Below are 26,193 nucleotides of genomic sequence, written 5' to 3' on the forward strand. Positions count from 1 at the left end.
TGTTTCCCATAAATGCCCAGCTGCAGGGGAGCTGGGCCCCAGGGCCGGCCTGAGTTTCATCAGAAAGGAGGCCTGGCCTCCTGCCCAGAATCCCGGGCAGTCTGGGCTGCGCTGGGCGCTGCGGGAGCCCCTCGCCCTGACCCAGAAGAAGCGAGGTGCCCAGAGCCCCAAACCCTACAGCCCTCCCCTTGGGGTGGCAGTGGCCCAGCCTCCCTGGCTCACTATTTCCACCCTCGTTGGCTGAGCGCCGGCTGGTGGGGGCCCCGCCTGCCTCGCTCACCCTGCACCCTTCTGTGCAGGCTCGCCCGCCAGGACCCAGGACACCAGACTGCCATCCACGGGTAGATAAGGACCGGACCTGTGAGCCACCACTACAGCTGCCAGCCCTGCACCCAGCCCTTCATACACGAGATTCCGGAGACCCTCACAAAGCGCCCAGGGTCCCGGGGTACAGAGGGAACCACGTCCACGATCACCCAGCTGACCAGGCTCTGACCGCCTCCCGGGCCCTGCTCCTTACACCCTCACGGTGCCCCCATCCCCTGCACTAAGAGGGGCCAGGGCGCTGGGGTGGCAGGAGGACGGCTGAGCAGTTCTGGGGCTATTTCATCTGCAGAAGAGCCCCCTGGGGGTCTGGGGGAAGCTTCAGGCCCATAAGGCCTGACTTCAGGAACCTGGAGTGGATGGTGGGTCCCTGACCACAGAGGGTGGGTTCGGGCTGGGACTGGGCCAGCTGAGCCCCCGGCTCCTGGGACCTGCTCTTCGCCACCCTGAGCTCAGGCCTGGTGGACCTGACCGTGGCCCAAAGAACCCGGGCTCTCTCCCACTGTTGGCCTTTGCAGAGAAGGGTCCACCCCCCGTGTGGTCGCTGTGTGTCCCCGGTCAATGCACTCCCGTCTCTGAGCCATGGTTTCCTCCTCCATCACAGGGCTGCTGTCAGAGCCAACAAGAGGAGGTTGAGTTGAAAGTGTTGAGCCCAGCATGTGACAAGTGCTCCACACGGAGACATGGGCTATCATGACGACAGTTACGGCATTAGAATTAAATGGCAGGGGTCTCACCGCCACTGGGGCAGCAACGGGACAAGTGGCTGGTGGCGCCAGGCTGTGGGACCCGTGCTAAGTTAGGAAACTTTCCAGGACACGGAGAGGAGCCAAGCCCTCAAGGGAACACAGGTGTGAGAAGCTGCTCAGAGCCACTCAAATCCCAGTTCAAATCTCCTGTATCCCACTTGGCCCCTCAGGATCCTCCCTGAGGCCCAGACTACTCCACTGGCTGAGCTTTTGGGCTGCATCAGCCCTTCTGCTGAGAGGTGGGGGGTCCCCAACAGCCCACTTCACTGATGAAGAAACTGAGGCTTCACTGAGAGGCAAAGGCACTCGTCCCAGGTCACATGGTCAGTGGCAGAGGAGTGGAGGTGGGAGCTCAGGTCCATCTGACTCTGGAGCCCAAACTCAAGAAGGCTTTAGCCTGGAGATGGTTATCCCCAAGAAGGGGGCCGCACACCAAGCACCCCTAAGCCATGGCAAGCCCTTGCCAAGCACCTGCTGCGGGCCAGGCACTGGGGTGCGTGAGACTTGGGGAGCAGCTGGCTCCTGCCCATCAAAGTGCCCCTTGGCAGTACCTCCACTGGAGAGCCAGGCCCCTGGGCTCCATCTTTCTCCTGGATGCTGTGACCCTTCTCACTTTCAGATTTACCAAATAGAGCTTGAATCTTTGTGATTCATTTCCCACTCCAAGCCTCAGTTTTCTCATCTGACAAATGGGGTAAGAATGTTCACTTTGGGTCTTCCCTGGTGGCACAGTGGTTAAGAATCCACCTGCCAATGCAGGGGACACAAGTTCAAGCCCTGGTCTGGGAAGATCCCACATGCCACAGAGCGACTAAGCCCGTGCGTCACAACTACTGAGCCTGGGCTCCAGAGCCCACGAGCCGCAACTACTGAGTCCGCGTGCTGCAACTACCGAAGCCCATGTGCCTAGAGCCCGTGCTCCGCAACAAGAGAAGCCACTGCAATGAGAAGCCCATGCACCGCAATGAAGAACAGCCCCCGCTCGCCACAACTAGAGAAAGCCCGCACGCAGCAACGAAGACCCAACGCAGCCAAAAATAAATTAAAAAAAAAAAAAAAATGTTCACTCTGACAAGCTCACAGGTAGGTGAAATCGCTTGGTCCCTGGAGCAGGGCCTTGTGGTAGAAGGGTCCAAGGGCTCCCCAAAGGTGCCCTCCCCAGACCCCCTGAAGGGAGAAGGCCAGGGCCCCTGCCCCCGGGAGTGAGAGGCAGAGTCTAGGCAACCACCGAAACAAGGTGTAGTTCAAATCTTGTGTTTTAGCTCAAAGATTTCTGCAGATTTTGCATTCTATTCCATCATTTATAGACGTTTGTTTTACTTTAAAGTTACAAAATGCATTGATTTTAATTTCTATGTAAGTTAAATAACTTTTGCCGAAATGTTCTCAAGTAAAACCGCAGAAAGATGTCATTCGTCTTGTGGTTTCCAGGAATAGCAAGACGAAAGAGCTGCCATTTACTAGGCATGACTGTTTGCGTCCTAGACTAGGCACTTCGCACGCCTGAATCTCATTCAGTGCCCGAACCGTGCTGTGAGGCAAGGATTTTGATTATCCCATTATACAGATCAGGAAACTGAGGCCCTTAGAGCTGAAGCCACTTGCCCAAGGACCAAAGTCAGTCTGCAGTGGAGCTGGGACCAGAACCAGGGTCTGGGTGACTGCAGAGCTTGTGCAGAAGTGCAGTGTTTAAAACGTCACACAAAAGCATTCTGAGAATAACCTTCTTTAACGTCCTGCCTGCTTCCTGAACTTCGTTGTCTGGTCCCACTGAATCTTTGGTTTCTCTGAATCCCCAACAAAGGGCCACCGGGGCTCCGAAGCAAAGGTCCTCAATATTTGCTGATCTATTAACAACTTGCTTTGACTAACTGGGGGTTCAAATTCCAGCTCTCCCATGTCCTGGCTGTGTGACCTTGGACAAGTCAGTTAACCTCTCTGAACCTCGTCAGGAAACTGAGGATGATAAAACCTACCATAGCTGTATACATAGAGAAAAGACTAGAAGGAACAGGTGAAAATGTTAACGACAGTGATGTCAGAGAAACAGTACAAGGAGTGGTTTTGTTCTCATCTTTGTGACGGCCCGGATTTTCCAATTCTGTCCTTCCCCAGTCATTGGGGCCTCCATGGGCAGGATCTGGGTCTGCCTACATCACAGCCACAGAACAGCGTCTGGTACACAGTAGGCGCTCAGTGTGTACTCGTTCTTGTAGAATGCACGTGTTATGCTTGATTTAGGTGGGTAAGTTGGAAAGTAGACATGCCTACTTTAGTTTTCTAAAACTCAGTTATTCCTGGCTAATAAATGGACTTGCCCTGGTGGCTACACATGGGCTCTCTCTCTCTCTCTCACACACACACACATACACACACACACACACACACACACACACACACCCAAGGTAAGACTCCAACTACTCCCCGGTTCAAGCCATCTCTACTGCCAGACTCTGAATCTTCCAGAAGAGTAGTGAGTCTTGAAGGAAGTGAACCACACCTTCTGCTTCCTTTGAGACCTTGGGAAACGGTCAGCATGTGGGATTTTCTCAGGACTCCTGGTGGAGGACCTCTCAAACATTTCAGAGCCGAGCCGAGCCGAGACGAGTGCTCAGGGATTTGGTTCAGCCCAATTTCATGAACATTTTCCAAGCACCTGCCAAGGTCAGAGGCTGTGGGAGGCCCTGAGGCACCTGGTCAACAGGAAAGGTCTTTTTCTGCATTGAGTCATTCTTTAGCCCGTGTGACCTGGAGAAACTGAGTTCACCTCTTTGAGCCTCAGTTTCCTCACCTGTAAAATGGGGATGGTGGTGGTGACAATACCTTCCTTCCAGGGTGGTTAGAAGGAACAAATGGGATTTTTCACCCTTTCATTCATCCAACAATTAATTTCTGAGCACTCAAATGGGCCAGGGAACACAGCAGTGACCCAGACCCCGACCCCTGTCCTCCGAGGCCCTGATGTAACAGTAGATGCGGACCTACAGCACACGACCACACAGCTGTCTAATTATTTGCCGTGATAAGAAGGGAAAGTGTAAAGCTGGAACCCGACCCAAGCAGGGGGTCAGGGCGTGCTCCCTGGGGACAGGGCGCTTAGGCTGACACGTAAAGGACGATCAGACTTCAGCAGGCAAAGAGAAAGGGCTTTCCAGCAAGGGGGGTGGGGCACGATGTCCAAAACCCAGAGACGGTACAGAGAATGGTGAGGCCAGGGGACCACCAGAAGCCACATCTCTCTGGAACAAATCACTAGCCAGAGGAAGCACCGTGTGGAGCTTCCGCTGGCTGGGGGGACAGAGCACAGCAAAGGGCTCCAAGATATTAACAATTGCTACTATTATTAGCAAAGGTGTCACAGCACCCAAAGACGACGCAGGATGACCAGGGCCAATAACGTGAGCACCTGGGAGGGGAGGGGGCTACAGGAAGCCGTGGACAGTTGCCACTCCTCCTACCCACCCCGTCCTGGGGCATGTGGCATTTGCCTCCCCCCACCCATAGCCCCCACTTCCTTGCTTCATCCCCAGCCCTGGGAGGGGGTGGGACACGCTGGGCTGGCCTTCATCACAGCTCAGGCACGAGCCGATCAGCCACTGTCCTTAAGGTCACAACCACTAGAGCAAGGAAACCTCAGAATGGGGGTGGCGGAGGGGCACTCAGAGCCGGGGAAAGGGCACACAGTCCCCCACAGGGGGAGAGACCCAGGGAACCCTGACAAGGACACAGACGAATAAGCAGGGGCTGTACCTGGAATGGGAACCAGGCAGTGAGGGGTCATCAGGACCCAGTCCCACCCCACCGCCGGCATCCCTCCCTTCCCCTTCCCGCCCAGGATGCGGCAGATCCCCTCCTGAGAGTAACCAGCCAGCCAGGGCCTGCACCTGAGCCGAGATGGGGCGGAATGACTCCAGCGGGGGGCCCAGGGGGTTCCGGGGCACAAATCCCAGGGCACCTTGGCCCGGGAGGGTGGAGCTCCAGGTGCCCCAGGGCGGCAGCACTGCGGGGGGCCGGCTCCAGCTCTGGCCATTTAAGAGCCCAGGGCAGAGGCCAGCCCGGACCCACCCTCTGTGGGCAGGCACAGAAGTGACTCTTCGCGGTCCCTGTCCTGGTCCTGGGCAGCAGGAGGAGCCCCCCGGCACTGGGACTCCAAGAGAGGCACAGCCGCACACCCATCAGCCTGGCCAGAGCCCACCAGAGGCTGCACCCTGACCCTGACCCAGAACGCCCACTGGTGCCTCCTTCGCCCAAGGAGGGCCCTGTCTCCCCTAGTGTGCCCTGTGACCTTGCCTGTTTCCCAAGACTAGCCCCATCAGTGTGCCCTCCGGGTGGGGCCCTCCCTGCTGGTCAGCCGGCCCCTCCGAGGAGCTACCCCACTAGGCCTCTGGCTCACCGTACATCCCCTCTACACTCCCGCCCCGGCTCCGGGTTTCCAGGGCCTCAGAGTTGCAACGTTGAGGCCTCCAGACCCGGAACACACTGTTCCTTCTGTCTAAAACACTCTCAACATCTCGCATAAACCCTCCCCCGCCCCCAAAACCTCTGTGCCTTCTCAACTCCTACTTCTCCCTCAGGTAGGGCTGCCAAATTTAGCAAATAAAAATACAGAATGTCCAGTGAAATTCGAATTTCACATAAACAATGAATAACTGTTTAATATGTCTGGCAGCCCTACCCTTGGGTCTCCGCTGAAACACAGCCTCTTCCAAGAAGCCCTCCCAGGCGCACCACAGAACCGGTGCGCTCCCGTAGCGTTGTGCAACGCTCTGTCATTTCCTCACCAAGCTGTGAATGCCACGAGGGCCAGAAATCCGTCCATCCAATGTGCCTCGTGTCCTGGCACCCACGGGACCTGGCAGGAGACAGCTGTTCCACAAACAGTTTCTGCATCAGGCAGTGAGGGGTGGCAGAGCGGCCCGGGGATGCCCTCGGCCAGACTCGCCCACACGGGTACACAGGGCCTCCAGCTGTGAGAGAACGGGTCTCCTTCCCCAAGATGCGCCCAGAATGCTTCTCATGACCACTCACCCCCCTCCACGGAGCCAGAGAGGAGGAAACACGAATCAAGGTGAGAGCAGCTAGCAGGCTCTCTCCTGTATTTTGACGGCCACTGTTGGTTTTAATTAAGATCCCGTCCTGCTCAGGCCCAGCAAGGGCCTCATCATAGGCGGTCTGGAAACAATAATCACCCAACGTGGCCGTGTAGGCTACGGAGCCACGGAGGGTGGCAGGGCGACAGGTGCCGGGGGGCAGGAGCCCTGCCAGCACAGGCTTTGAGCTCGTCTAGCTCCTTGCCTGCCCAGCACATACACCATATATTTTTGAACAGAAGGGAAGCGTTTGCTTTTTCCCCCACAGTGCCAAAAATAGCCCCATCTCCTGCCTTTGAGCAGGAATCTTTTGGTTCCTACAAAGAGAAAGGAGCAGGAGGGGCCTGGGAGGAGGGGCCAAGCTGGCTGGCTGGACCCCTCCTCGGCTCCCCGGCCCCAGAAGGTGAGAGAGGCTGGGGTCTTTGCTGAGCCTCACCTGCTGAGGCCCAGCCTCCCAGAACCTGACTTCTGAGGACCGCCCCACCCCCTGCAGATGTGTTAAGCCCCTCATCACCCAGGCCAGGAGGTAGGAGGAGGCCAGACAAATGGAAAGCAAGGACCCGAGATGGATGAGAAGAAACGTCGTTTAGGGACTTCCTTGGTGGCGTTAAGACTCCGCACTTCCACTGCCAGGGATGCAGGTCCGATCCCTGGTCGGGGAACTAAGATCCCACCTGCCACGTGGCCAAAAAAAAAAAAAGAAAGAAAGAAAAGAAATGTCGTTCATTCATTAGCTTGTTTGTTTATGGATTTGTTTTTTCCTTCATTCCAACAAATGTGCTCCAGGCTCTGTCCTAGGAGCAGGGATGCAGCAGTGAACCGTAAAACCAGACGCGCCGCAACCTCACGGCGCTCACAGCCGAACGGCAAGAACGGGGGTTAAACAGGTCCTCACCACCAGGTCTGGGGCGGGCACTGGCTGGGCCCAGGGCACCTCCATGGAAGGGGACGTTGGGCCCTGATGCAAGCTGAGTGTGGGCAGGGGTGGGTCCTGCTCAGGGTCAGAGGAACGAGGCAAACAGAAGGTCAGATGGAAGGCAGTCTCAGCTGCCCCTCGCCCAGGTTCGGGCCCTCATTTCTCCCGCAGCAGGCCCGCAGGAGGCGTTTTCCCATTTTATGTATGAGGCCACCAGGACTCAGAGGAGGGATTTCAAGAGCCTAGCATGTGCCAGGCCCTTTTGCCAATATTTTCACACTCATTCCATCCACCATCCTGGGAGGCGGGGTTAGCACCATCTGCCCATTTTACAGATGAAGTGAGGAAGCTCAATAGGAAAGGGCTTGGCCAAAATCCCAGAGCTGATGAGAGGAGCTGGGCTCTGTACCCAGGCCCAGCTGGTCCCTGAGGAGGAATTCCTGACACTACCAGCAAGCCATCTCAGCCGCCGTCCCCCTCCCCCCAGTTCCCTAGAAGAGAAAGCAGGGGTTCAGGGTAGGAAGTGATCACAGGGCTGGGAAGTGGAGAACAGGGGATTTGAACATAGCTCTGTCTGCCTCCAAATCCAGGGTCCTTTCTGGTTCCCACAGCAGTTTCTTACTTCAAAAAAAAAAAAAAAAAAGAGGCCACTTCCTGTCCCCAAAAGGCCAGAGCAATGGGGGAGCTGGTGGAGCCTGGAGAAAGAGAGAAAGGCGCTCTGAGCCCACTTCCTAGCTGAAAACCCAAGCCTGAAATAAAAAAATGCAGAGTGCTATTTCTGCCTTGGGTTAAACATTCCTCAAAGCCACATTCCTCCGCTCTCCTCCTTCTCCCCTGCTCCCCTCCTTCTCCCCTGCCAGGGAATCCGGAGCACGGTGGTCTGGATGCCCTGCCGGCTTCCTGGGGCCCCTCATGAGACCAGGAGTGCCAGGGCCAGCAGCTGCCCTGAACCCATCCTGGGCACCCCCAACCCAGGCTCCCTTGGTGGGGAGCACGGCCTCCTAGAGGGCACCGTCAGGGTTCCCTGGGGCTGAGAAAAGGTGACATCCATATCACTGAGAGTGGGACAGACGGGGATACTGAGACCCTGAGAGGCGCAGCCACAGCAAATTGGGCTGGAACCAGGACCCCAGACTCTTAGCTCCCTGGCAATTCCCCACCCCCATCGGATTGCAGGTCAGGGACACAGGTGGGCCCCGCCCCGGTCAGCAGAGAAGCAAAACAAAGCAACACATGGACAAGCACTTTGGAAAGCCCAAGCCTTACCCAGAGGCATTCCCAGGTCTGCACCGTGCGCAGCTCCCGGCTGGGCACTGAACAAACGCCCAAATCCACCAGATGTGTCCCTACCCTGAGGGTGCCTGCAGTCCCCCAGGACACTGCTACCAGACCTCCAGCCCCCCAGGTCCTCTCTGTCACTGTGCCTCTGAGCCCCGCATGGCACCCGTGAGGACTCGGTCTCTCCCTTGTCCAACAGACACTTCCTGAGGCGCCCAGGCCACGCCAGGCACGGGCAGGGCAGGATGGCCAGGGCGCTCTGGGCCTCCACGGCCTCATCCTCGGGCTGCGCCTTAGCACCCAAGGCCCCCCCCACTGGATGGGGCAAAGGCTGAGAAAGCCTCAGAGGCCTGGGTGCGGCCCAGCCCGCTGTACACTCCTAGTGATGCTACCGGGACTTGTCACGACCCTTCTCCTGTCACCTTGCTGAAGGCCTCGACTCTGCCTCCATCCCAGAGGAAGCCAAGTGAGGCTGCCCCCAGTCCCCTGCAGGAATCAGAACAGCAAGACCAGTAGAGCTGGGGATTCCCTGGCGGTCCAGTGGCTAGGACTCCGCACTTTCACTGCCGAGGACTCGGGTTCAATCCCTGGTTGGGGAACTAAGATCCTGCGAGCTGCAATGGCGTGGCCAAAAAAAGAAAAAAAAAAAAAAAAAAAAAGACCAGTAGGGCTGTGTGTTCCCAGCTGGAAGGATCCTACCACCCCACCATCCAACCTCACATCTGGCCCAGGAATCCAGGACGCCTGGCAGTGTCTGACACTCCAGCAGTTGCTTGAATGCCTCCAGTGATGGGACACTCACTACTCTTGGCAGCAGCTCTAAGGTTACAAGGTTCACAGAGGCCATGGGAGGTGGGCACGGGGTGGGAAGGGCATGGCTTTGGCAAGACAAAGGTCTAAGCCTGAGCCCCAGCTTGGCCACTGACTGGGTGGGAGGCCTTGGGCATGTCCCTGAACCTGCCCGGGCCTCCTTTTCTTCATCTGTAAAATGGGCATAATAGTTCCTCCTCCCAGGGCTGTGGTGAGAACACAGGAGGGAAAATCTGTACTCCACACTCCTGGCACCAAGTGCCCACTTGGTAAACAAGAGCCATCATCACTGTCACTCCTCCCAGTGACATTTCCCCACTGCTCGAGGGCAGAGGGGCTCCCAGAGACCATCGAGGCCAGGGCAGAAGGGGCGAGATGTGGCAGCCACGTCACCTGGCCCCAGGGCAGGCAGCTGAGCAACGAGCTTCTGATCCAGGGCCCGGCCTGTCTGTACCTCCCACCTGAGTGCCCCTTGCACACCTACATTACAACCTGCTCAGAGCTGCCCTCACACTCACCAACGTGCCGCTCATTCCTGACGCATGCCACGACCCCGTCTCTCACACTCGGAGCGTGCCCACGTGAGCCAGGGCTGCACACCCACACTCACTCACGCTCACCCGCACACCTGCACCAAAGCTTCTCGGCGCCCCCCCCACCTGCACGGGGCCCCTCATCACAGCCCAGGGTCAACTTCCCCCGCACCACTCACCAGATGTGTGGCCCTGAGCCGGTGCCGGTCCCCTCTGAGCCTCAGTTTCCTCACCTGTAAAGTGGGGACCATGCACGGCTCCTGGGAGGAGTGGGTGACGAACACATCAACGCGGAGCTGGGCTGGCGTGCTTAATGCCAGACTCCGGCCGAGGCGACAGCCTCTGGTCCTTACTCGTTGCTGGTTACGGGGTCTCCATCACCACTGATGAGCTACGGGGAACACCCAAGCCACCAAATTCAGTGTCTCTGCTGTTTCCAACCTCGCACGCGACAGCCCCGTGTTATGAGGGTATTATGATCTCCAAGTCACAGATGAGAAAACTGAGGCATCAAGAGACGAAAGACTTGCCTGTGGCTGAGCCAGCCAGAGAGTCCAAGTCATCAGACACCGGAGCCCGAGCACGTTCCGTCCCTGGGGCCCAGGAGGAACCGCCCCACGGAAGCCTCACCATCTGGCAATCTGAATATTGTACAGAGCGGGAAAGCGAGGCCCAGGGGGGACTAGTGATTCTAAGGTCACCGTCCAGGCTGCAGTGCTTCTGGGACAGAACCCCAAGCAGGTGTGTCTCCAGTCCTCCAGGCCCGCGTCCACGCAGGATCCTAAAACCCAGCACTCCGGAGCCGGCCCGCCCTCCCCAGCTCCCAGAACAACACAGCTAGCAGCCAGGCCAAACACAGAAGCCGTCTGCATTTACCATTCACTCCCAATTCAGCCGAGGGCCCGTGACAGCTCACCCTGTTACCTCCCAGGGGGGTGGCCGTGAACGGTCCCCTGACTCTGACGGCCAAGCAGCCCCACTCCTGTGAGGACATTTACTGAGCGCTTACTAGGTGTCGGTCCCTGTGCCTGCCAACGGCACACACCTGGCACCCAGAGCTCAGCAGGGTGAGGGGCTCCCCAGGGTCACATGGCCGGCAAGCTGGCCCTTGAGCCCTCACCACTCTGCTGTCCCACCCCCGGCCGGGAACCTGACCCCAATTTCACGTTACCTGGAAACTTGGCGTGTTAATTTCTGACGATCTCTGCCGTGGTAGATAGACCACGTGTGCAAAGTGTTTCATCTCATGATGACAGTAAGAAGGAACCTCTTTTCAATTTATACTGTTTTTATTTTTCCTTACTTGAGAGCAAGAGAGATTTAGGACAAGATGAACCCTATCAGCTTCAATGAAGAAAGCCAGACATCCTCATCTCCACCCCAGCAGCCAACCCATCACGGTACCATGCGAGGCACCCGACAGGAGTCAACCTGCCCCGTGTATCTGCCATGTGACCCTGGGAGAGATACTTCACCTCTCTGGTACTCGACTGGTCCATTAGTAAAACGAGGACTTTGGACTACATGACCCCAAAGTCTCCTCTAGCTCAAAGATTCCAGGATTTTATTTCATACTAATCAAAGAAATGAATATTGAAACAGTGAGCTACTCTTTTCGTCCTCATCAAGTTGGCAATTATTAAGAAAAACAATAACACTCAGTGCTGGCAAGGATGCAGGGAAATAGGCACTCTCTCATCCACTTTTGCTGAAAATATAAATGGGAACATACTTTGTGGAGAGCAATTGAACAATTTTTCAATCAAAAGCCTTTTAAGATGCTCCCAGCCTTTAATACCACAACTTCATTTGGGGAAATTTATCTTCAAGAAGAGACATGTGCAGGGGCTTCCCTGGTGGCGCAGTGGTTGAGAATCTGCCTGCCAATGCAGGGGACACGGGTTCGAGCCCTGGTCTGGGAGGATCCCACGTGCCGCGGAGCAACTGGGCCCGTGAGCCACAGTTGCTGAGCCTGCGCGTCTGGAGCCTGTGCTCCGCAACGGGAGAGGCCGCAATGGTGAGAGGCACGCGCACCGCGATGAAGAGTGGCCCCCGCTTGCCGCAACTAGAGAAAGCCCTCGCACAGAAACGAAGACCCAACACAGCCATAAATAAATAAATAAATAAATAAAAATTAAAAAAAAAAAAAAAGAGACGTGCAAAGATTTACTACAAAGATGTTCATGCCGAGATTTAGTACAAAGATGATTCTCAAGCACTGTTTATATTGGGGAGAAAAAAAAACAACCTAAATGTCCAATGGCCAGGGATTAAATAAAATACATTGCATTCATATGATGCACCATAAAAAAATCATGGGCAAACGTTCACAGTTGTCAGATTTTGAAAAGTTAAAAAGTATATAATCCCAAATTTACAAGGTAATGAAACTTATGTACCAAGTCCTATTGAGTCTTCCTCCTAAATATATGTAGGATCTGTCCTTGACGCCACCCCCAGTGATACCCCCAATTTATCACCATGATCACCCGGCCTTGATTCCAACCCCCTCCATACTTGGGACTACGTGCTAAAAGGATATCCAAACCCAAATCTAACGTCTCCACCACCTCCATCCACAGACGGCCCCCCCCGGCCCCGCCCATCTCGGAAAATGTCCAAAACCCTTCCTGCGGCCTCTGGGGCCCTTGGTGAGGGATGGCGTGAGCCCAGTGCGCTGGCCGGCTGCATCTGCCCCAGAGGGGCTCAGGCCTGGCCTTGGGAGCAGAGGAGTCTGGGCCCAATCCCAAGGCCGCAGCCAGGAGGAAGGGCTCTCACCTGACACTGTGAGATGTGACATGCCAGAACTCTCTAGGGTGGGGATGGGGGTGGATGGAGCTGAAGGGTGCAGAAAGAGCCGGAAGAGGTGTTTGGAGGAGGCCTGGGCTCTGGGCCCCGGGGGAGTCCCTGCCCCTCTCTGACCTCTGCTTCTCTCAACAAGGGGGGCTGTAAACCAGTGGGCCCGTCCTGCTCTGGAGGACAGAGGACTTGCCTCTGAGGATCAGCTGCCACCGGGAGAGGTTTAAAGGGTCCCCCCAGAACCAGGCACCATGCTAAACCCTTCAAGTGCGCTGATTCCTCCCACCTCTGGGGCCCCCGTGATGCCTGTTTTCCAGAGGAGGAAAGTGAAGCTCCATGAGACGGGGCTTGCCCACGGAAAGGGCCAGAACCCCAGCGCATCTGGTCCCCGGGGTCTACTTCCCTCCCTGAGACTCTGTGGCTAAACAGCGCCCCCTCCCCTTCTGGCTCACGCTCGGACCTCCAAGCCCTCTCCCCTTTAGATCTCCACAGAGTCACGTGGGCAGGTACTGCAGATGAGCAAACTGGTGCTCAGAGAGGGTAAGCAACTTGCCCAAGGTCACAGAGCCCGAGTGAGGACCCAGCCCATTCTCCAGGATACTGAGTTTACAACAGGCTTGATATTTCTTGCCCAACCCAGCTCTAACAGTCTAACCTCGGTTCCTCCTGCTGCTGCTCTGTTTAGCCTTCAGTGGAGTCGGGGAGCGGCCTCCTTGGTCTCACCCGCATGCACACAGGATGCAGAGGGATCGCAGAAGCCGCCTGCCTCCCTCAGGGCCTTCCCTCTCCTGGGTGGCTTATCCCTTGTCCCGCTGTGGGGCCCTCCACACCCCAACTCACTCATTTATCTTAAGATGGGTGCCAGATACTGCCTCCCCCCAAGGCAATGTCTTGCCCTCCCTGGTCGAGCAGAGTTGGGTGGGGGAAGCACCAATCAGGGAGTATTCCTTATCCTATAGGAAGGGACCCTCATGGGCCCCTTCCCAAAGCCAGAGAGACTGGTGACATCCAGCATCTCCCAACCAGACTCCTGGGGGTCCCCTTCTCTGCTCTGGGCCGCAGACGCTTTAGCTGCTGGCTACCCTGACCACCCCCCAACCAGATGCTCCTCCCTCCACCATTCTGGCATCAGGGGAAGGGCCGAAGAGACCCAAGGTTGGCAAGCAAGGTCAAGGCAGAGCCTGCACTGACCAAGAGCAGCAGGGAGGAGGTGACCTCCTCTGAGTTTTGGAAGGAGGCTCCGTGGGGAGAGCCGTGAGCACCACGGGGAGAGAATAAGGGGGAGAGAGGGTGGAGGTTTCTGCCTCTTGGGGCTGGCTGGCTTGGCCCAGAAGTCTTTAAACGGATGCAGCTCAGACCACGACAAATGTCTTGAGCCCCACAAGCTCGGTTTTCCGGACGACCTGGCTAGTTTCCACCTGAGGGCAGGAATTACATCTCTCTCGTTCACATCTCCATCTCTGTGCCCAGGACAGAGTGAGCACAGTGAAGGGCAAGTCAGGGCAGCCTCAAAATTAACAAGTGGGATGGGGGTGGGGGAGAGACTGCAGCAGGTAAAACAAGAACCTGCTAAGATTCGGGCAAACCAAAAGTCCCATCCTTCCATGCCTCCTGAGTGCCAGGCACAAAGACCAGGGCCGTAGGAAGGTTCCTTCATGGGGAGATGAACTTTGCTCACAAGATATATTTACGACCAGTTCGGGATGAAGCCGAATTCTGTAGTCAAAACAACGTGTTAATAACGATCGCTAACACACATCCTTGCATCCTTGACAAGTGTGTGTCACACATCAGGGACCTCTTACCATACGCCTTATAGTCTGCTGTATGTGAATCATCTTGTTGCCTCCTTACATGCCTTTGGAGTCAGGGACCATGAGCACACCCATTTTGCAGATGAGGAAACTGAGGCTCAGTTAGGTGAAGGGCTGGCCTGTCCCACAGCCTGGGCACACAGGGATGACAATATCCTCACCAACAAACTGCACAAAAGTGGGCCAGACCTCACAGAAACCGGGCTGCTGGCCACACCGAGCACTGCTTGATGAGTCCCGGCTGGGCGGGGCCTCCACCTCTCGCAAACCTCCTGCTGACCCTGGATGTGAACTGTGCCGGGGAGGGTGAGGATTGGGTTACGGGGCGCTGATGACTTACAAAATCTTTTCTGCAGGGGAGGGAAAAAAATCTGCTCTGCAGTGTTAAGGCTGAATGACAGAGAGGTTTAGCTAGGCTGAATCCAGATATGCCTAGGGAGGGCCACACGGTTGGAGCTCTGAGAACTCCTCCTGCTTCCTCACACACACAGATCACCAAGACAGTCTTCTCCAGAGAGCACGAGACTCACCACCAAGGATGGCGGCCAGCACTGACTTGGGCGTGAACATCTGGGGCTCCCCTCTGGGCCCCCCTCGGCGTTGTGGCTGGCTGTGGGATGCCGAGGTGGCCTAGGCCACCGGGGGATGATTACACATGCCAGGACTCCCAGAACCAGTTGTGGGTCTTCAACTGGGACTCCTCAGAACCAAGGTCTGCATGACAAACACTCGTTAAGGATACAGATTCTTGGGCCCGGCCCAGACTCTAAGAATCGGAAATCTGGGAGGGTGACCAGACCCAGGCACCTTGGTGTTTAACGGACCCTCCAGGAGATTCTGACATTTGAGAGTCCTTCCTAAGCGCTCCTCTCTTGACCCCGTACAACACACAGAACCCCTTGAACAAAGAGCTGACGGCTTCACGCCCCGGCCAAAGGAGGCCCATCTGGGGCCTTAGAACAGGCTCGAGGCTTTTCCTGCTGTTCCTGCCGGGAGACTTTTCATTCAACAGATACCTGTGGCCCTACTAAGTGCCAACGCAACCCGACAGGGAACGGCCTGCCCTGAGGGAGCCGACATCAGCAAGGGAGATAGACAGGAGTCCCATGAGCCCACCACGACCTCCATCAGCCCAAACCCAATAAGAGCCCTAGAGGAAAAGTACCCGGCTCACCCTCTCCCTCATCGAAACTGTTCCAGGTCTCCAAAGGCCTTTTAAAATAGCCCGGCCCAGCCCAGCACCATGGGCCTGATTCCTAACAAGGCCTTGTTGACTCATCTTCTCCCAAAGTTGACAGATCTGCCCAGAGAGAGGGCGATGGACAAAATGACCGCCCCAGGTGCCTTCCCAACCCAGAGGCCACCATCATGGGCTTAGAAATCGGAAAGGGACACACAGAAGAAAAGCCCCTCCGGATTTCTCAGCGTGAGCTCTGAGGGCTCTCAAGGGGCTTAACTTGGGGGCCAGACAGGCCTGAGTTCGAGTCCTGGCACCGCCTGCTGACGGGCCCTGGGATCTTGGGTCCCGGAATTACTGTGAGGATTGAACGCGTTAGGGAGGCAAGGAGCTTGGTGCGTGATGTGCTCCAGAAGCAGGAAACCTGGCTTCACTCAGCTCGCAGGTGATGGAGATACCCCGGTGCTGCCCAAGCTCACCCCTCCTTTGAAACCCACTGGACCCTCTGCCTCCCCAAGCCCAGGGGCCCAGGAAGCCCCGTGTGCAGCCTGCCTGCTGACAGCTACGGGCCACAGCTGGACAGAGCCTGAAGGAAGGCCCAGCAAATCTCACAAAACAGCAGCCAAACTGGGAAGGGCCACCTACCCACCTTGGAAAGAAGGTAAGAGCAGCAAGGACGGAGTCCCTGGTCCTCAGGGCCTCAGCCCTTCAAGGAGCAGCTACTGGGATGTGAGCGCCTTGCTGCAGACTTCCACTGGAGAGGGGCCAGTACCTCCCAGTGGGCTAGCACCCACTCAGGAAAGACCCCTTCAATCCCAGCACATGGGGGCGAGGGGCATGGAGCTGAAGTGTGGGCTTGGACAGACCTGCAAACGTGCCCAGAAGACCAATGGAGTGGGGGGAGGGGCGAGCAGAGGTTGTGCAATGCACCATCACAAGCTGCCTCCCAAGCCTCCATCAACGCGTGGAGGTGGCGGTCAATCTGCCTCCGTCCAGGGAGGGCACAGAGCGGCTGGACCCACGCAGCCGCCCAGGTACGGGCTCAGAATCCCAGCCCAAGCCCAGAGCCCCTGCCCCGTTCCAAGTCAGATCCCCAGGCAGAAGCCCTTCCAGACCACTCAGCAGTCCTCCTCCGATCCCCCAAAAGAAAGACCCTAAAAGAAAGACCGTGTGGTCAGGACCCAGTGCCATTAACCCTTGGCATGCTGGGACATCTCCAAGAGGCTTGCAGGGAAGGGAGAAGTCTGGTACAGAGAAACTGGAGAGGTGAGGTGACCGGAGAGTTGCGAAGTTGGGCACGTGGAGAGAGACACACTGGGACAAATCTAGAGAAATCTGAAATTGACAGACCCTCCTCTCAGGGGTGCCCCAGACGGTTAAAAGATGAGATGGACCAGATCACCCAGGGCTGTAGAAACCCATTTGCCAGCTTGGCAGATACAGATAGAAGCTGGGAAGGTGCAATCAGGGCCAGAGGAGAATTCAGCCTATAAACCCTGCAGCCAAGAGGGCGCCCAGGACCCTTCACCGCTGCCGCTGCCATGAGCTCTCTGACAAGTCTCACCACCCCACCACACATGATCAGGGCCAGCGAGGGGGCGACAGGCCAACCTCGCAGCAGCAGCGGCGGCGGCGGCGGCAGTGGCGGCGGCATCGTGATGCATGAATCACCCGCCCCGCTGCGCTCGTGCCAGTCGGCTCCGCGCAGCCGGAGCCACCTCGCAAGCAGGCGCCCCGTCTCCGCCCCTCGCCCTTGCACACTCCTGCCCTTTTGGACAGCTCTGCAGGGAGGGGGACCGGGGGGGGCGCTGGGGGCTTCCCTCCGGGCCCGGGGGTGGCCCCGCGCACGCGGACAGGCGGCACACGTCCCGGGCGCGCGTGGTTGGGGGGGTGTCCTAGAACAATAGGGCCAGGTGTAGGGCTGGGGGCGCGGCCGGGAGCTTCCGAGGGGCCCGGGGCGGGTGCAGGGCAGCGGATGGCCGAGGCAGGGTGGCGGCGTCGTGGGGAGCGAAGAGCGGGCCCCGAGCGGACGCGGGGCGGAGGGTGGGGTGGGGGTGGTGACCGCGCGTGGGGGGAGGGGCGCGAGGGGGGGGGAGGGGCGCGAGGGGGCGGAGGCAGCGCCCGGGAGCGCTGGGCTGGGGTCCCGGCGCGCGCACTCACAGTAGGTTTTCCTGGTCAGCTCCTCCACAACTTCAGGCTTCAACTTGCTGTTGGATTTCCCCATCCTCGGCGGCCGCGGCCCCCGCGCCCCGGGCCGGACCCCGTCGGGGCGCCCAGCGGGAGTGGCTGGGCTGGGGCGGGGTGCGCGGGGGGCCGGCGGGCCGGGGCCGCGCCTTTGTTTGCAGCTCGCGGCGCGGGGCCCGGGGCGCGGGGCAGTCGCTGGGCAGGCCCGGGCCGTCCGGCCGCCGCCCTCTCCGGGCGCCGCGGCGCGGAGCTGCGCTGGGCTGGGCGCCGACGCGGCCGCGGTGTCGCCGCGGTCGTCCCTGGTTACTGAGCTCCGCGGCACATGCTCGCTGCTGCGCTCCCTCTCGCCGCCGCCCCTGCGCTCCCCGCCTCCCGCCTCCCGCCCGCACCGGCGCGCCAGGGGTGGACCCGGAGCCGCCACTCAGCGCCGGGCGCCACCTCCCGCCCCGCACCCGCCCGGCCGGGCCTGCGCCCGCGGAACGGCGACCCCGCGAGCGCCAAGCCAAGCTCGCAGAGGGGCGCCCCCGGCCTCATCGGTCCCCGGGCGGGAGGGCGAGGTCACCCCCTCCACCTCCCTCGCCGCGACCCGCGGCGTTCCGGCCCCCCCCCCTAGGGCGGAGCCGGGCGGGGGAGGGCCCGGAAGATCTGACGTGAATGAGGCTGAGGCTCGGCTTGGCGAAATTCATTCATTCGACACGGATTTCTTGGGCGCTGGGGAAGCCAGGGAGCAGGCCAGGCGCGGTCCCAGCCCTGACGGGGCGGGGGCGGGAGGGGAGGACACGGCTCTGCAGGATGTCACATGTGGTGGCGGGTGGGGGGGCGTGGGGGGGGGAAGGGGGTGCACCTACCGCGGCCTGGGGAAGGTGACCTCCAAGCCCGGGGGGAGGGAGGGAGGGTGGTTGGGAACGTGTTCAAGGCCCAGAAAACCTGGAGGAGGGAAGGAGGCCTGAACCCCAGGGAGAGCTCCTCTCCGTGCACGGGACTCCACGCACAGCCCGGGGTATGATGTGAGGCCAGAGAGAAGGGCAAGGACCAGTGGGGACAGGCCTGCGCTCGCCCCAAGGAGCTGGGCCTCTGCGATTTAAGCAAGGAGGTAACAGGGTCAGATCTGCTTTCTCTGCTTCTCTGGCCTCAGTGTGGAGGGGCGCTCTGGGCAGGAGCCGTGGCCCAGACCAGTGGCCAGGGCTCCACCTGGATGGACAGAGGCAAGGGATGGGGGGTGGGGTAAGTGTATGGTGAGGGAGAGAGTCTACGTGGGCTTCCAGGGCCACCCCATCTCCAATGTGAACATGTTGGGACCTCTTCTGTCCCCCTCCGAGCTTTATCGTTTTTCTCTTTAGCAACTATCACAGATTTCTTTTTTTTTAAATTTAATTTTATTTATTTTTTTATACAGCAGGTTCTTATTAGTCATCCATTTTATACACATCAGTGTATACATGTCAATCCCAATCGCCCAATTCAGCACACCACCATCCCCACCCCCCCGCGGCTTTCCCCTCTTGGTGTCCATACGTTTGTTCTCTACATCAGTGTCTCAACTTCTGCCCTGCAAACCGGTTCATCTGTACCATTTTTCTAGGTTCCACATACATGCGTTAATATACGATATTTGTTTTTCTCTTTCTGACTTACTTCACTCTGTATGACAGTCTCTAGATCCATCCACGTCTCAACAAATGACCCAGTTTCGTTCCTTTTTATGGCTGAGTAATATTCCATTGTATATATGTACCACAACTTCTTTATGCATTTGTCTGTCGATGGGCATTTAGGTTGCTTCCATGACCTGGCTATTGTAAATAGTGCTGCAATGAACATTGGGGTGCATGTGTCTTTTTGAATTATGGTTTTCACCCACTTCAGACCTAGGGACACATACAGACTGAAAGTGAGGGGATGGAAAAAGGTATTCCATGCAAATGGAAATCAAAAGAAAGCTGAGTAGCAATACTCATAGCAGATAAAATAGACTTTAAAATAAAGAATGTTACAAGAGACCAGGAAGGACACTACATAATGATCAAGGGATCAACCCAAGAAGAAGATATAACAATTATAAATATATATGCACCCAACATAGGAGCACCTCAATACATAAGGCAACTGCTAACAGCTATAAAAGAGGAAATCGACAGTAACACAATAATAGTGGGGGACTTTAACACCTCACTTACACCAATGGACAGATCATCCAAACAGAAAATTAATAAGGAAACACGAGCTTTCAATGACACAACAGACCAGATAGATTTAATTGATATTTATAGGACATTCCATCCAAAAACAGCAGATTACACTTTCTTCTCAAGTGCGCATGGAACATTCTCCAGGATAGATCACATCTTGGGTCACAAATCAAGCCTCAGTAAGTTTAAGAAAATTGGAATCATATCAAGCATCTTTTCTGACCACAACGCTATGAGATGAGAAATGAATTACAGGGAAAAAAATGTAAAAAACACAAACACATGGAGGCTAAACAATACGTTACTAAATAACCAAGAGATCACTGAAGAAATCAAAGAGGAAATCAAAAAATACCTAGAGACAAATGACAATGAAAACACTACGATCCAAAACCTATGGGATGCAGCAAAAGCAGTTCTAAGAGGGAAGTTTATAGCTATACAAGCCTACCTCAAGAAACAAGAAAAATCTCAAATAAACAATCTAACCTTACACCTAAAGGAACTAGAGAAAGAGGAACAAACAATATCACAGATTTCATTAGCAGATTTTTTCGTTGTGTTTTGCTGTCTCCTCAGCTAGAGTATGAGCCCCCCGAGGGCAGGGATTCTTTCTTATTTGTAGTTGTATCTCCAGCACCTAGAAGGCACCTGACTTGCAGTGGCCACTCAGCAAACCTCTGTGAATGAGTGAAGGGCTGAGGGAGGAAGGACACTGGTGCTGGGGGCCTGGGGGTGGACAGAGCATGGCAGGAAGAGGCCGCCCTCCTCAGGGCCGCAGGGATGAGGTGGTGGGCAGGGTCTCTTTTTGTCCCCACTTTGGCACAGTGTTCAGACCTCAGGGGATCCGGGAAGCCCAGAGGAACGGGGGAGACAGAAACCCTGCTTCTCAACCCCCAAATGCCTCCTCCTCCCTCCAGACACGCCCCATTCCAGCCTTTCCCCTGAAGGCCTTGCCTGGGTCGAGGTCCCGGCCCCAGGAAGCCTTCAGAGAGGGGTACACTTGCTGGCCTGCTAGAGCTCATTCTGTCAAGGAAGTGAGGAGGGTACGGACCCCAAGAGCTGGGCCCACAGTTGGAGGGACCTGGTTTAAACTTGGGAACAGGATGTCCCAACCATGAGGACTGGCTAGGAATGGAAAGTAGGGAGGGACCCGCAGTGAGGGGTTTAGAGCTGGCCAGCCCAGCCTGAGCGTCCTGCCTGGGAGGAGGGAGAGCCAGCAAGGGGACCAAGGCCTAGTTGGGACGACAGTGACAGCGGTAGCAATTAAAGCCCCAAATCCAGGTGCTCCTCCTGTATTTCTTGCCCACCGTCTACATGTCAGGCACTGTGCTGAGCGCTGGGGACACCACCGTGACCAACGTGGTCCATTTCCTCAGGGGGCTCAGGGACCTCCCCCTCCCCTGTCTGCCCCACATTGGTCCCCAAATCACACTGGTGACAAACTCCACGAAAGGATGCGAACCATACACAGAAACTCCTGTGGGGGCGGGGAGCTTCCTGCGGGCTTCACAGATTCACTCCGTCATTCAGCAAATATTTACTGAGCACCTACTATGTGCCGGGCCCGCAGGATAGACGAAACTCCTGCTGTTGTGGAGTGTACAGTTAATGAGGGCAGAGTGATATAAACATAAACAAAATTCATGAGTAAAATATATAATGTCAGAGGTGAAATATAACAATAAGGCAGGGAAGGCGGATGGCAAGTGCTGGGGTGGGAGCTGTGAGATGTTTACTGGCAGGGAGCCCTCACTGAAGAGGTGCTTTCTGAACAAGGACCTGAAGGAGGGGGACGCCCTGCCGTGGAGCCTGGTGGCCTGTGTGTGGCCTGGTAGGGGTGCAGCAAGGTGGGGCTTAGAGAGTGAGGCAGAGATGGGAGATGAGGTCAGACTCAGGGATCTGTGGGTACTTAGCCGGATACCTGGGCTGCTGCACACTGACTCCAGGCAGGTGGGGGGGAAACAGGGACCCTTGGGAGGTCACAGCATCATCAGCTGGGGCGGTGGTGGCCGGGTCCAGCGTGGGAGCGAGGACGTAGAGAGAACTGGTTAGGCTCGGTTATATTTTGAAGGCAGAGACGGCAGGATACCTGAATGGATTGGGTACGGGTGTGAGACAAAGAAAGAAAGGAATCAAGGCCAAGGATTTTGACCTGAGCCACTGGGAGAATGGGTTCCATTTGCTACCGTGGGGAGTGGCCAGGTTTGCAGGCGGAAAGAGCAGGAGTCCGGTTGTGGACGTGTGAGGTATGGGAGGCTTATTAGACGTCCAAGTGGAGATGCCGGAGAGGCAGGTGATACAGGCGCCTGGAGTTCATGGACAGGTCCAGGCTGCAGGAATCAGCTGGGGAGTCATCCTGGCAGAGACGGAATTTAAAGCCCTGCGACAGGATAAGGTCACTAAGGGAGCGTATAGATAGATATACAGGAGCTGGTCGGACAAGCCTGGGCAGAGTGTTCCGGGCCCCCATGACGTGGGGAGAGCATGTGGGAAGGTGCTGGGCCTTGGGGCCAGCCTTACCCTCTTTCCTGACCTGGATTTCAGCCCAAAGGTTCCCTGCCAACATCCAAATACCTTATCCCGAGCCACCCTGGACTAAGCGCTCAGATCCACTCTCTGATGCCCGGGTCGTTCTGAGAGCACTGGTTCTGGGTCTTTCTGCCACAAGAGTTTGGTGTTTAAGGTGAAGAAAAACGTTCAGCCAGGCTTCAAGCCAGGGTTTCACGACCAGATTCCCACTTTCAGAGGCCCCTTCTGGCTGCTGTGGATTGGAGGGGACAGAGTGGAAGCCCAGAGGCCGGTGAAAAGCCAGGGAGTTTGAGTGGCAGCTGATTAGATGGGGCTTGGCGGGGGTGAGAGAGAGGAAGGGATGTAAAGGATCCCTGGTAGAGGGGGTGGAGGGGGAGGGGAGAGCCCGGCAAGGAGCAGGTCATAAACCAGTGCACACAGAATAATCGAATTAGCTCCATATACCTATGTAGAAAGCAGTCTGAAGGGTATACCTCCAGGGTGTTACAGCAATTGCTACCAGTATATGTGGGATTATAAGTCATTTTATTTTCTTCCCTCATCTGTGTTTTTCCTTGTGTTTTAAAAAATTGGGATGGGACTTCCTTGGCGGTCCTATGGTTAGGACTCAGTGCTTTCACTGCCGTGGCCCTGGGTTCAATCCCTGGTCGGAGAACTAAGATCCAGCAAACCGCTCAGCGGAAAAAAACAAAAATTGGGATGTAATTCACATAACATAAATTTACCATTTTAAAGTATATAATTCAGTAGTTTTAGTATATTCACTAGGTTCTGCAGCCATTATCACTACCTAATTCCAGAAGCTCCTCTGTGTCTTATATAGACTGTTTTCTACGACTAAATGCATTGCTTTTGAATAAGAAAAATATTTGATAAATCATTTTGCTCAGCTGCCGGTAGCCCCAGGAATACGCCTTCCTGAGTCACCTGCTAGAGCTTGTGGATGACCTGGACACCCAGCCCCCTTCCAGACGTGGTGAATCTGAAGGAGGTGGCATCATGGCCTGGGAATCTGCATTTTAACCCAGCATCTGGTCCCCCTCTCTCGCCTTTCAGCTGAGAGTCCCATCCCTTGTGTTATAAGCTCACCTGGGAGAGTGACCCCAGATGCTTGCTTGGTAGTTCTTCCAGAAAGCTCATGGGGGGTGGGGGAAAAAATGACACACATGTGTTGGGCAGAGTCAGGATTAAAGATTCCCCCAGGTCACTGCATCCTGGGTGTCGGTTACCTCTTCTGCCTGATCAACAGCTCCATCCTGATCTCTTCCAAGTCTCAGCCCACGTATCCAGTGCCTTATGGGGTGTGTCCATTTGGACGTCCCACTAGCATCTCAGACTCATCACGACAGAAACATAACTTATCACCTCCCTCCCAAAAAGAATCTTCTCCCCTTGGGCAAATGGCACCCCCCCCATACTCAGTGGCTCCAGCCAGAAATCTGAATCATCTTAGGCTCCTCCCTCTCCCCAGGAACCCCCCTCTCTAGATCCATCAACCTGGTCCATTGGATTTCACTGCCTAAATAGCCCTCAAGGCGTAACGCTTTTCTCCACTCCTCCCCACCCCACAACAGGTCTAATCCAGCCACTGCCCTTTCTCAAAGCCACCGTCTCCTGCCTCATCTCTTGGTTCCCCTAACAAGTTGTTACCCTGCCGGGGCTGCCCTCCCGCCCCCTCCCATATTGCAGTGACTGCCTAGACCTTCAAGTTCCAACACGGAAACCCCTCCCACACCTGCAGCCACTGAGCACCTGAGACGTAGCCGATCCGATGGAGACGTGCTCTCTGCACAAAGTACACACTGGATTTCGAAGGGTCACACAAAATAAAAAGAATGAAAACTATCTCATTAATATATTTGATTACACATTGAACCGATAATATTTTGGCTATAATGGGTGAAATATACTATTAAAATTAATTCCATCTGTTTCTTTTAGTTTTTTTTAAATGAACCTACTAGAAAATATAAACTTCCACCTGTGGCCACATTCTATTCCTAACAGACAGTGCTGTCTTGGACGTCCCTTCTAGTCTCCATTTAAGCATCACCTCCACAGAGCCTTCCCGGGGTCCCACAGGTGACCTCATACCCCCCTAGTGTGCACCTACGCCCAACGGCACCTGGTCCTGGGGTTTGCAGCACTTTATGTGATTTAAGGAGGTGTGTCCCGAGGAAGTCCTTTCCGTTCCATCGTTCCATCGGTCAGGTGGATGCGAATGGGGGCTGCCCAGGTACAGCCAGCTGCTAGGAGTGGGGGGAGGGGTGTGCTGGAATTTGGCCCAGTTGGGGGAGGAGGAGGAGGGGACCCACTGAATCCCCAGCGTGGAGCATGCATCCTGAGGCCCAGGTTCAGGCCTGGTTCTGTTCCTCATGCACTGTGTAGCTTTGGGCAAATCATTTCCCATCTCATGGACGAATCTGGTCTTCGCATGAGGGGAGGGTTTATAAGCATCAAGAAGGCTGGGCACAAGTGCACGACAAGCAGTTAACATCTTTAACCTATTAAGAGCTTTCTAAGCTAATAAGCAAACGGTGAGCCCTCAATAGAAAATGGGGAAAGGACTCAAGGAGGTGATACTGGAGCAAATGCAAGCCTCCCGTCAGCACAAAAGCTGTCCCTGACAACTCATCAGAGGAGCACAAAAAAAAGAGTCAGTGACCATAACCCCGTGTTGGCAAAGAAGTGAGAAAATGGGCAACCAGCCACTGCCAGGCAGGTTGAGTTGCTACAGCCTTTCTGAAGAACATTTTGGCCATAAATATCCATATTCTCTGACTCAGCAATTCCACTTCTAGGAAATTATCCGAAGCCAACAATTGGAGCTCTATACAAGTGTTTAGCTTCAAGGACGTTACCGTAGCGGCACTTATAACAACAACAACAAAAATGGAAACAACCTACATATCCAAAACCGAGGGATTCCATTATCCATACCCTGGAATCCTGTCCAACAGTATTAAATTATAGCATGGACAGAAATCTACTTACATGAGACAGATTCGTTAACAGCACAAAAAAAAAGTTTCAAAAATCCTAGGATGATGCCAACTGTGGGATGAAAAAGAAATCCATGTTCTTCATTGTGTGTGTGTGTGTGTGTGTTTTTGGCCACACCGTGCAGCACACAGGATCTTAGTTCCCAGACCAGGGATAGAACCCGTGCCCCCTGCAGTGGAGGCGCAGAGTCTTAACCACTGGACCGCCAGGGAAGTCCCTGTGTTTTTTAATTAAGTAGTTTTTAATCATATTTTTTCTCCAAATTATAAAAAGATTATCAAAAGTATATAATCCAGTATCTCCTGAAGAAAAACCAGTCTCAGTGGTACACATGTCCTGTGGGGAAAAGGGTTCCCTGGTCAAATGCTTTGGGGGGATATCCCATCTAAGAGTCAGGCACATTAGCATACTAATAAAGGCTCTGAGAAATCCTGCAGGAAAGAAATTTGTTTTATTTCAGTATTTCTACTCTTATTTTTTCCTTAACTCCAGATAGCATTTGAAGAACCGATGTCCTGTGGAACACACAAACATGAGGAACCCACTGTTTTATGGGTTCTCCCGTGGGAGAAATGATGTAATGAAGAGGTGAAATGGATGGAGGCGAAGCATTGAGTCTTTAGTTGTCATAGACACAGGGTCGGCACTGCTAGAGAGAGCCCACCCAGCGGCCAGCTGCCTCCCCATCTCAGACGTCCTGCAGGTACCTGGCCCACAGTGGGAGGTGCATGACCATAGGCTGGGTCCAGCTGAGCTGATTCACCCTGTCGCCAAAACATGCTGCAGTGGGCTGCC

At 55.6% G+C, this 26,193-nt stretch overlaps 2 protein-coding genes across 3 annotated transcripts in view; both read right to left on the bottom strand.

The window, feature by feature from the left end:
- The window catches only part of NCS1 (neuronal calcium sensor 1), a 58,380-nt gene extending 40,611 nt beyond the window's left edge, over positions 1 to 17,769 (bottom strand). The window contains exon 1 of the mRNA XM_082468260.1: positions 17,651 to 17,769. Within this exon, the coding sequence (XP_082324386.1) occupies positions 17,651 to 17,714 (64 nt within the window). The 5' untranslated portion in view covers positions 17,715 to 17,769. The remainder of the gene's footprint in view (positions 1 to 17,650) is intronic.
- Positions 17,770 to 18,611: 842 nt separating this feature from the next.
- The window catches only part of GPR107 (G protein-coupled receptor 107), a 102,351-nt gene continuing 94,769 nt past the window's right edge, over positions 18,612 to 26,193 (bottom strand). The window contains exon 19 of one of the 2 annotated variants that reach the window (XM_082468153.1): positions 18,612 to 19,542. In XM_082468153.1, coding sequence (XP_082324279.1) covers positions 19,253 to 19,542 — 290 coding nt within the window. In that variant the 3' untranslated portion in view covers positions 18,612 to 19,252. Of the gene's footprint in view, positions 19,543 to 21,272; positions 21,956 to 26,193 lie in introns of those variants that run through there. The other variant, XM_082468155.1, reaches the window with a different exon arrangement.

This window comes from Balaenoptera physalus (assembly GCF_965194825.1).
Source record: "Balaenoptera physalus genome assembly, chromosome: 7".
Lineage (NCBI taxonomy): Eukaryota > Metazoa > Chordata > Mammalia > Artiodactyla > Balaenopteridae > Balaenoptera > Balaenoptera physalus.